The 11838-nt window shown below is 51.1% G+C and overlaps 1 protein-coding gene across 3 annotated transcripts in view; it reads left to right on the top strand.

The window, feature by feature from the left end:
- The first annotated feature begins 2525 nt into the window (after positions 1-2525).
- LOC107325887 (DELTA-sagatoxin-Srs1a-like) overlaps positions 2526-11838 on the top strand; it is a 10270-nt gene continuing 957 nt past the window's right edge. The window contains exons 1-2 of one of the 3 annotated variants that reach the window (XM_015887148.2): positions 2526-2856; positions 11427-11505. In XM_015887148.2, the coding sequence (XP_015742634.1) occupies positions 2835-2856; positions 11427-11505 (101 nt within the window). In that variant the 5' untranslated portion in view covers positions 2526-2834. Of the gene's footprint in view, positions 2857-11213; positions 11506-11838 lie in introns of those variants that run through there. The other 2 variants (XM_015887146.2, XM_015887147.2) reach the window with 2 other exon arrangements.

Genomic DNA, 11838 nt, shown 5'->3' with positions numbered 1-11838 from the left:
CCCCCCAGCCCCATCATCCAACCAGGAGAAACAGGATGCTGCACCTTCAACAACACCCCAGCCCATTTACGGGGCAGCGTTGGCGTCCTGGTCTATGAAGCAGAAACCTTCACCTTGGCCATCCTCTTCTCCAACCCTTTCGACTACAACTTGTACAACATGAAGTTTGCTGTGGAGATCTCCGCAGAGGAAGCCCACTTTGGCACACTGGAAGAAGTCTATAATAGGATGTATAGAGGTTTACCTGCCAATCCCAACAACACTGGCATGTTCCAGTTCGTCAGGCTCCATGCAACACAGCAGACCATGATCGTATCTTCTGGTGACAAAAAGGTCATGGCCACCATGTCCAGTGCTGCAAACTCCGTCATTAAAGTAGTTGTTGAGAACCAGTAAATCCCTCCCCCATATTCAGAGACAAAACCACCCCTTGTCTTTACGTCTTTTGACCAAAGGGAAAAGAGAAGACTGGAGAAGAAGAAAGGAAGGAATGGCCTCCACTTCCAGTAGACGCTGAGCAAAGAGGGCTGCCCTCAAAAGGCAATGGTAGCAAATCATAGCAATAATAATGGCAACTCAGATAAACATAAGAGGAGAGCATGGCCATGTCTTGGGTGTGGATGGAGATGGGTATGAGGATGGGGATGGAGAAGGAGATGGGGATGGGGATGGACACAGTAGACATGGGGCCATAAAGGGGACTGCAAAGGGGAACCAATGGGAACGGGAATGGGTTCTGAGTGGGGATGGGGACACAGTGGGGTTGGGATTGCAATAGGAATGGGGCCACAATGTGGGCAGGAATGGGGACAGAATGGGGATGGGGACACAGTGTGGGTGGGGATACACTGGGGATGTGGTGAGAGTGGGGATGTGGCCACATTGGGGATGGGAGCTGTGGGGGTCGCCATCTTCCACCCCCTCCCTTTATTTTTCTCCCCTTATCCCCCCCCTCCAAAATTCGAACCTCTTCACTTTCACTTTCCATTCATTGCTAGGTCAAATAACAAAGGGCAGCCCTTCCCCCTCACCCCACTCCATGTCATTCAAGACAAGGAAGGACTTTGCTTTGGGGCAGAGCTTACTTCCTGCATTGTCATTTCCACCCCCATCCATCGATCCCATTGCAGGAGGTGCAGGGATGGCCTTAAGGAGCGTGGAGATCGAACTCACCAACAGCACAGAGGATATCACCTTTTGTAACCCCAGGTAATGGGGACATATGGGGGTGGTGGGAGTGATGATGGTGGTGGTTGGGGGAGCATCAGTCTTCAAGGTGAAAATGAGTCGTGGCATCGTGGTTTGGGGTTCCCCTACTGGTCGAGGTTGTGGTGTATGAAAACCTTGACAGAGGTTCTTCCTTAGGGAAGAGATGGAACCTCCATGACAGGGAGATGGTAAAACCTCCATCCAAGGGAAGGAATGGAGCCTTTGCCCTCACCTCCCCTCCCTTCACTGCACTCTCCTCCTCCCTTGTCCTCCACTCCCCTCCCCGCTCCCCTCGACCTCAACCTTTTCCTACCCTTACTCTTTCTTCTTCCCTTTCTCCTTCTCCTTCCCTTCCCCTCCTCCTCCTCTCCCTCTCCCTCCCCTCACTTCTCCTCTCCCTACAGGTTCTACTGCTATAGCGGCAACTGCTCCAATACTCCTAACCCCAACATCCCACCAGGAGCCACTGGATCCTGCACCTTCAAGAACTTCCCAGGCCGGGGCAGCGTTGGCGTCCTGGTCTATGAAGCAGAAGCCTTCACCTTGGCCATCCTCTTCTCCAACCCTTACATCAACAGCTTGTACTACACGGAGTTTGCTGTGGAGATCTCCCCAGAGAAAGCCCACGTTGGCACACTGGAAAAAGTCTATAATAGGATGTATAGAGGTTTACCTGCCAATCCCAACAACACTGGCATGTTCCAGTTAGTCAAGCTCAGTGCAGCACAGGAGACCGTGATCGTATCTGCTGGTAGCACAAAGGTCATGGCCACCATGTCCAAGGCTGCAAAGTCCATCATTAAAGTAGTTGTAGAGAAGAAGGAAAGCCCTCCCCCATATTCAGAGGCAAAATAACCTCTTTTCTTTAAGTCCTTTGACACAAGGAAAGGGAGAAGATTGGAGAAGAAGGAAGGAATGGACCCACTTCCAGTAGATGCTGAGCAAAGAGGGCTGCCCTCAAAAGGCAATGGCAGCAAATCATAGCAATAAATTGCGACTGAGATAAACATAAGAGGAGAGCATGGCCATGTCTTGGGGGTGGATGAAGATGGGGATGGGGGTGGGGATGGGGATGGGGATGGAGATGGGGATCGACACAGTAGGGATGGGGCCACAATGGGGACTGGAATGGGGACACAATGAGGATGGAAATGGGTTAAGAGCAAGGACGAGGGATACAATGAGGAAGGTGTCATAGTTGGAATGGGGTCACAGTTGTGATGGGGCCACAATGGGGACAGGAATGGGGACAGAATGGGCATGGGGACACGGTGTGGGTGGGGATACAATGGGGATGGGTTCAGAGTGGGGATGGGAGCTGTGTGGGGCCGCCAATTTCCCCCCGCCCACCCACCACTCCCTCCTTTATTTTTCCCCCCTTATTCCCCCCCCACACAGTTAAGCTCTTCTCACTTTAAAATTCCTTTTCCTACTGGGTCAGCAAATCAAGGGCAGCCCTTCCCCCTTACCACACCCCATGTCATTAAACACAAGGGAGGACTTTGCTTTAGGTCAGAGCTTATATCTTGCACTGCCATTTCCACCCCCATCCGTCGATCCCATTGCAGGAGGAGCAGAAATGGACCGTAGGAGCGTAGACATCCAACTCACCAACAGCACAGCGGATGTCACCCTGCGTAACCCCAGGTAATAAGGACATATGGGGGTGGTGGGGGTGGTGATGATGGTGGCTAGGGGGATCATCAGCCTTCAAGATCAAATCGAGTCGTGGCATCGTGGTATGGGGTTCCCCTACTGGTAGAGGTTATGGTGTCATAAAAACCTTCACAGAGGTTCTTCCTTAGGGAAGACATGGAGCCTCCATGACAGGGAGACTGTAGAACCTCCATCCAAGGGAAGGAATGGAGCCTCTCCCCTCACCACCCCTCCCTATCCCTCCTCTCCCCTCCCCCCCCTACTCCCCCTCAACCTTCCCTTCTCCTCCTTCTCCTTCTCCTTCTCCTTCTCCTTCTCCTTCTCCTTCTCCTTCTCCTTCTCCTTCTCCTTCTCCTTCTCCTTCTCCTTATCCCTCTCCCATCCCTATCTCACAATCTTCTTTTCCTTACCCTTTTGCTCTCCTTCCCCTCTTCCTCATCCCCCCATCCTACCTCCTACTCCCACACTTCTCTTCCTCTTCCCCAGGTCCTTACCTGCTATCAGCGAGATTAGCATCTCCGTTCCCCCAACCCAATCATCCACCAGGAGGCACGGACTTTGCGCACCTTTCAAGAACACCTAGCCGGGCAGCGTGTTGGCGTCCTGGTCTATGAAGCAGAAACCTCACCTTGGCCATCCTCTTCTCCAAACCCTTACATCTACAGCTTGTACCGACAAGGAGTTTGCTGTGGAGATCTCCCAGAGATAAGACCACCATTGCCAACTGAAAAAGTCATAATGGATGTATGAGTTTTACCTGCCAAAAACCCAACAACACTGCATGTTTCGCAAGTTTGCAAGCTCATCATAGGACAAGGAGACCGTGATCGTCTCTGCTTGGGCACAAAGCGATGCACGCATGTCCAGTGCCTGCAAACTCCAACATTTAAATTATTGTAGACAAGAGTAAAGCCCCCCATATCAGAGGGCAAAATAACCTCTGTTCTTTAAGTCCTTCTACACAAGGAAAGGAGAAATTGGAAGAGGAAAATGACCACTTCCGTAGCATTGCCTGAGCAAAAGGGCCCCCTCAACATTGGCAGCAATCATCACCAATAAAAATGTCACCCGAATAAACATAAAGGGTCCCCGCATACCATAGCCCCTTATGTTGATGCCCAGGCATCGTGAGAGATATGGGATCAGATCAGGCATGAGATGAGATATACGTATGAAGATTCTGACTATGGCAAAGTAAGATAGATGGAGAGGGAATAGTAATGGAGATGGAGATTGAGCGGATTGAGATGGGAATGGGAGTATGAATGGAGGGAAGATGTCGATGATGAACTTCCAAGTGCGTTTATCTTGTGGGAATGAGTCTATTGCAATGTTGTTCTGTCACTAGAACTAACGCCGACTCTACTGATCAGAATGGAGGACTACAACCAGTTTGACCAACCCTGCAATGCTGCTGTAAAACTATATATATATAAAATAATAATGCCCATAATTCCATCCCCAGTTNCTCCCCATTCCCAGTTCCGTTCCAATCCCCTTCACCTTCCCCTCCTCCTTCTCCTCTCCCAATCTTCCTCTTCCTCTTCCTCTTCCTCTTCCTCTTCCTCTTCCTTCTTCCTTCTTCCTCTTTCTCTTCCTCTTCCTTCTTCCTCTTCCTCTTCCTTCTTCCTCTTCCTCTTCTCTTCCCCTTCTTGGCTCCTCTGGGGAGATGGAATGGAGATGGAGATGGGGATGGGGGATGTGGTGTAAATGAAGGATCGTGGGATTGGAAATGGAGACCATGTGAACGGGGATGAGAAGGGATTGAATATGGGGATGGACATGTGATGGAGGATGGAGGATGGGATGGAGATGGGCGATAGTGGTATGAACGATAGGGGATGGGAAGGGGTGGAAGATGGTATGGGTCGGGGATGGGAGATGGGAAGGGGGATGGGGATCTGGATGCAGATGGAGATGGGGATGGGGATGGGGATTGGAGATGGACTATGGTAATGGGACACATAGGTATGGGCCACATTGGTGACGGATTTGGGGACACAATGTGATGGGAATGAGTTCAGAGTGGATGGGGGAACACATTTTGCAGGGGATGGGGAAGATGTGGGATCCGCCTCTTTCCAGCCCTCTCCCCCCCCCTGTATTTTTTCCACCCTTATTGGCCCCCCTTCAGCATTCACATCTCCTCAGTTTCACTTTGCATTCCCTGGTGGTACAATCACAGGCAGCTCTTCCCCATCACCCCACCACACTGTCCAATAAATACAAGGCCGGATATTGGCTTTGCGGCAGAGCTTATTTTCCTTGGCACTGCCAATTTCCCCTGTCTGTGGGTCCCATTGCAGGAGTTGCAAAAAATGCCCATAGGAGCAGTGGAGATCCAAATCACCAACAGCACATGGGATATCACCTGCGTAAACCCAGGTAATGCGGACAATTAGGGTGGTGGGGGGTGGTTGATGATGTGGTTGGGGGGAGCATCAGCCTTTCGAATGATTACAATCGGATCAAGGCTATCATGATAGAGGTTCCCCTATGGTTGTGGTTGTGTTTGTCGTGAAAACTCCGACAGAGGTTCTTCTCTTAGGGAAGAGATTGGGGACTTCAATGTCAGGGAGATGGTAGAACAATCCCATCCAAGAAAGAATGTAGCCTCTACTCCACAGCTCTGTTCCGTCACTCCCCCCACCGATATATACCCTCCTCCCCTCCTCTCAACCTTCCCTTCCCTTCCCTTCCCTTCCCTTCCCTTCCCCTTCCCCTTCCCCTTCCCCTTCCCTTCCGCTCCTTCCTATATCTCCATTCCTCTTTCCCTTCCTTCCCTTTCCCCCATCTCCCTTCCTTCCCTTCTCCTTCCTTCCCCCTTCCCTTCCTCTGCTCCCTTCCCTCCTTCCCCTCTTCACTGTTTTTTCTCCTTCTCCTTCTCCTTCTCCTTCTCCTTCTCCTTTCTCCTTCTCCTTCTCTTCTCCTTCTCCTTCTCCTTCATCCTTCTCCTTCTTCTTCTTCCTTCTCTTCTCCTTCTCCTTCTCCTTCTCCTCTTCTATTTATTCTACCTTCTTCCTTCTCTCTTTTCTCTTCCTCTTCTTTTTCCCCTTCTTCTTCCTCCCCTCTCCCTCTCCCTCCCTCACTTCTCCTTCTCTTCCAGCGTCCTATGCTATAATGCGGATACAGCTTCCGCCCCCCCAGCCCATCAATCCAACCAGGAGAACAGGATGCTGCACCTTCAACACACCCCACGCCATTACGGGGCAGGGTTGGCCGTCGCTGGTCTGTGAGCAGAAAACCTTCCCTTGGGCCATCCTCTTCTCAACCCTTTTGACTACAAACTTGTACAGTAATGGAGTTTGGCTGTGGAGATCTCCCCGGAGAAAGCCACTTGCGACACTGGAAGAAAGTCACTATAGGATGTATAGAGTTACCTGCCATTCCCAAACAACAACTGGCATGTTCCAGTTACGTCCAAGTCCATGCAACACAGCAGACCAAGATTCGTAATCTGCGCGAGGTCGACAAAAAGGGTTCATGGCCACCATGTCAGTGCTGCAAAACTCCGTCATTAAAGTAGTTGTAGAGAACCAGTAAATCCCTCCCCCATATTCCTAGAGAGAAAAACAACCCTTGTCTTTTACGTACTTTTGACCAAAGGGAAAAGAAGATTAGGAGAAGAAGGAGGAAGGAATGGCCCCCAATTCCGTTAGTGACATTTGAGCAAAGAGGAGGGCTGCCTCAAAAGGGCAATGGCAGCAAATCATAGGCAATAAAATGCAACTAAGATACCATATGAGGAGACATGGCCCATGTCTTGGGGGTGGATGTAGCTGGGGATGGGTCTGAGATGGTCGGGATGGAGTTTGGAGAAAGAGATGGAAAGATGACGAAAGGGGATGGGGATGGGTATAGCAATGGGGATGGAGTATGGAGATGGTGATGGGAAGTGGGATGAGATGAGAGATGGGTTAGGGATGAAGATGCAGGAGGGGGTTGGGGATGGTACGGGAACGACACAGTAGGGATGGGGTCACACTGGGAGACTGGGAACGGGGACACAGTGGGAGCGTCGAGCATCACTCAACCAATGGCAGAGAGGATATCACATCCTCGCGTGCCCCAGGTAATGGGGACACATGGGGGTGGTGAAAGGCTGATGGTGGGTTGGGGGGAGCATTCAGCCTTCCAGGTGAAATCGGAGTCGTGGCATCTGTGGTTATGGGGTTCTCCCTACTGTCATCGGTCGTGTTGCATTGAAAATCTTGACAGAAACTTCTTCCTTAGGGAAGAGGATGAGTCTTCATGAAGGGAGATGGTAGAACCGCCCATTCAGGGAAGGATGGGGCCTCTCCCTTCACACCCTCCCTATTCCTCCATCCCTTCCCCCCTTTCACCACCTCTGCATTCCCACCTGTCTCTTACTTTTCTCTCTTCCTCTTTCTCCTTCTCCACCTCCTCCTACTAACTCTTCTACAACATCCTGCCCTCCCTTCCCCTTCCTGCTTCCCTCTTCCTACTGGGAGGGATGGAGATGGGAAAGAAGTGGGATGGGATTGGGATGAGGATGGAGATGGGGATTGAGGATGGAGATAGGGATAGGGATGGAGATGGGGATGGGGATGGAGATGGGGATGGAGATGGGGATGAGGATTGGGATGGGGTTGGGGATACGGTATGCAGATGGATATGGAGAATGCAGATGGGGATGGAGATGCAGATGTGGATGGGGATGAGCGATGGGGATGGACAACAGTAAGGGATGGGTCCACAATGGGTGACTGAAATGGGGACACAAAAGGGGATGGAATGGGGTAGAGTGGAGATGGGAACACAGTGGAGATCTGAGAGCTTATGGGGCCATCCAGGCTCTTTCAGCCCTCTCCCAACCCTCTGCTATATTTCTACCCATCTAGCCCATCCCTTACAGCATTCACATCTCCTCAGTATTCATATTGTAATTCCCTAGGTGGGTCAACCACTCACAGCACGCTCTTCCCCCTCACCCCACCAACACATTCAATAAATACACCAGGCAGGAATATTGGCTTTTGCGGCAGAGCTTATTTCCCTGCACTGTCATTTCCACGCCCCATCATGTGGGTCCCATTGCAGGAGGTGCAGAAAACTGGCCCATAGGGAGCGTGGAGATCCCAAATCACAACAGCACAAGGGATAGTCACCTTGCGTAACCCCAGGTTAATGGGGACAACATGGGGGTGGAGGAGGTGAATGGTGGTTGGGGCTCAGCCTTCAAGATTACATCAACTCGGGCATACATGATAGGAGGTTCCCCTGCGGTATGTGGCCTGTGTTGTCGTGAAACCTCGGACAGAGGTTTTCTTTCTAGGGAAGAGATGGAGACTTTCAATGTCGGGATGGTTGAAACCTCCATCCAAAGAAGAATGGAGCCTCTTCCCCTCACAGCTCCTTCCCTTCCGTCACTCTCCTCCTACCCCTTCTCTCCCTCTCCCCTTCATCTTCAACTTCCCTTCCATCCCTTCCTTCCCTTTCCTTCCCTTCCCTTCCTTCCTTTCCCTTGCCTCCCTTCCCTTCCCTTCCTTCCGCTTTCCCTTTCCTTCATTTCTTCCTTCGCTTTCCTTCCTTCCTTCCTTCCTTCCTTCTTCCCTTCCTTCTCCTTCCCTCTCCTTCCCTTCTTCCCATTCCTTCCCTTCCTTCGCTTCCCTTTCTCTCTTCTCTTCTCCTTTCTCCTTCTCTTCTCCTTCTCCTTCTTCCTTCTTCCTTCTCCTTCTCCCTTCTCCTTCTCCTTCTCCTTCTCTTCTCCTATCTCCTTCTCCTTCTCCTTCTCCTTCTCCTTCTCTTCTCCTTTCTCTTCTTTTTTCCCCTTTCTTCTTCTGCTCTCTCTCCCTCGTCTTCCCCTCAATTCTCCTCTCCTTCAGCGTCCTACTGCTTACACGGATTATCAGCTCCAGCCCCCCAGCCCATCATTCAAACCAGGAGAAACAGGATGCTGCCACTTTTCACAACACCCCAGCCTCATTTACGGGGCAGGTTGGCGTCGCTGGTCTTCATTGAAAGCTGGAAAACCTTCACTATTGGCCATCCTCTTTCTCCAACCCTTTCCGACTACAGCTTGTACAACATGGAGTTTGCTGTTGGGAGATCTCCCACAGAGAAGAGCCCATCGTCGGCACTCTGGAGAAGTCTATAATGGATCTATAGAGGTTTGAACCTGCCAATCTGACAACAACACTGCATGTTCAAGTTCGTAGCTCCATGCAACACAGCAGACATGATCGTATCTGCATCTGGTGACATCTAACAGGTCCATGGTCGACCATGTCATGCCTGCGTGTGCATAAGAACTTCCGGTTTCATTGAGAAGTAGTTGTAGAGGGAACCACGGTTGATCTAAATAATCCCTGCTTCCCACCAGATATTCACGAGGGAAAAGACGCGCTGAACGCTTGTCTGTTGTACGGGTCCATCTGACCAGAAGGAAAGAGAAGAATTGGAGATAGAGGAAGGAAGTGAAGAGTGGCCACCACACATTTCTAGTAAATGCTGAGTCGAAAGAGGTTGGAAGAGCGGTGAGGCAAAGCTACCTTAAACAATGGTGGTGTATTGGGGTAACACATTTGCTATAGATAAGGGAAATGGGGAACTTACAGAAAACCAAGGACAAAGGGTAATGTGAAGTTTACATTAAAAGGGCAGGGAAAAGGGCGGAATTTACAGGGACACTTTTAGTCAAAGAAACACCAGAGAAGAGGGCAATAAAGATAAGAAGAACTGTCCAGAGACCTCGAACAAGAAGAAGGATTAGATACCCCCCGGGCAAGTACGATTGCTTACGTGGGAGAATTGCTACCGAGATTAAACACCAAGAGAAAAACAGAAGAATTTCACCCAAACAATGGCAAGGGTTGCGGGGGAATTGGGGATCAGGGGAATGATTGGAATGGTGGTTGCGGGAACGGGGCCATAGGGAATGTATATGAATAGTAATCAAATTGAGGAGGAGACTATTGATTCTGTATTAGCTTAACCTATATCTGTAACAACACGTCTTTCTCCTTACCGGCTGTGCAAGTTTGGTGGAGCTATCCCCCTTGCACCCGGCGCTGCGCAACGCTGGAATAAACATACCTGCTTTATAACCCATCTTTGGATTATAGAGTTTGATTCCGCAAGTCAGAGGGCTGCCCTCAAGAGGCAATGGTATCAAATCATAGCAATAAAATGCAACTCAGATAAACATAAGAGGAGAGCCTGGTCATGTCTTGGGGGTGGATGTAGATGGGGATGGGGATGGAGTTGGAGAAAGAGATGGAGATGAAGAAGGGGATGGGGATGGGTATAGCAATGGAGATGGAGATGGAGATGGTGATGGGGAGTGGATGGGGATGGAGATGGGGTTGGGGATGGAGATGGGGATCGACACAGTAGGGATGGGGTCACACTGGGGACTGGAACGGGGACACAATGGGAGCGTCGAGATCCAACTCACCAACCGCACAGAGGATATCACCCTGTGTAACCCCAGGTAATGGGGACACATGGGGGTGGTGAAGGTGATGGTGGTTGGGGGGAGCATCAGCCTTCAAGGTGAAATTGAGTCTTGGCATCATGGTATGGGGTTCCCCTACTGGTCATGGTTGTGGTTGCATGAAAACCTTGACAGAACTTCTTCCTTAGGGAAGAGATGGAGTCTTCATGACAGGGAGATGGTAGAACCTCCATCCCAGGGCAGGAATGGGGCCTCTCCCTTCACCACCCCTCCCTTCCCTCCACTCCCTTCCACCCTTTCCCACCTCTGCATTCCACCCTTCTCTTACCTTTCTCTTTCCCTTTCTCCTTCTCCACCTCCTCTTACTACTCTTCTACACATCCATGCCCTCACCTTCCCCTTCCTCTTCCCCTCTTCCTACTGAGGAGGATGGAGATGGAGAAGTGGGATGGGGATGGGGATGAGGATGGAGATGGGGATGGTGATGGAGATAGGGATAGTGATGGAGATGGGGATGGGGATGGAGATGAGATGGGGATGGGGATGCATATGGAGATGGGGATGGGGATGGAGACAGGTATGGGAATGGAGATGGGGATGGTGGAGGGGATGGGGGTGGAGATGGGGATGAGGATGGAGATGGGGATGGGGATACGTATGCAGATAGAGATGGAGATGGGGATGCAGATGGGGATGGGGATGCAGATGGGGATGGAGATGGGGATGAGGATGGAGATGGGGTTGGGGATACGTATGCAGATGGATATGGAGATGCAGATGGGGATGGAGATGCAGATGTGGATGGGGATGCAGATGGGGATGGAAACAGTAGGGATGGGGCCACAATGGGGACTGGAATGGGGACACAAAAGGGATGGGAATGGGGTAAGAGTGGAGATGGGGACACAGTGGGGATGAGAGCTGTGGGCCTCCCAACCTCTGTATTTTTCCACCCTTATTGCCCCCCTTCAGCATTCACATCTCCTCAGTTTCACTTTGCATTCCCTGGTGGGTCAACCAATCACAGGCAGCCCTTCCCCCTCACCCCACCACACGTCAATAAATACAAGGCAGGATATGGCTTTGCGGCAGAGCTTATTTCCTGCACTGTCATTTCCACCCCCATCTGTGGGTCCCATTGCAGGAGGTGCAGAAATGGCCCATAGGAGCGTGGAGATCCAAATCACCAACAGCACAAGGGATATCACCCTGCGTAACCCCAGGTAATGGGGACACATGGGGGTGGAGGAGGTGATGGTGGTTGGGGGGAGCATCAGCCTTCAAGATTAAATCGACTCGAGGCATCATGATAGGTGGTTCCCCTGTTGGTTGTGGTTGTGTTGTCGTGAAAACCTCGACAGAGGTTCTTTCTTAGGGAAGAGATGGAGACTCAATGTCAGGGAGATGGTAGAACCTCCATCCAAAGAAAGAATGGAGCCTCTCCCCTCACAACTCCTCCCTTCCGTACACTCTCCTCCACCCTTTCCCTCCCCTCTCTCTCAACCTTCCCTTCCCTTCCCTTCCCTTCCCTTCCCTTCCCTTCCCTTCCCTTCCCT

This window comes from Coturnix japonica, linkage group LGE64 (assembly GCF_001577835.2).
Source record: "Coturnix japonica isolate 7356 linkage group LGE64, Coturnix japonica 2.1, whole genome shotgun sequence".
Classification (NCBI taxonomy): Eukaryota; Metazoa; Chordata; class Aves; order Galliformes; family Phasianidae; genus Coturnix; species Coturnix japonica.
This window is presented reverse-complemented; position numbering and strand designations above follow the sequence as displayed.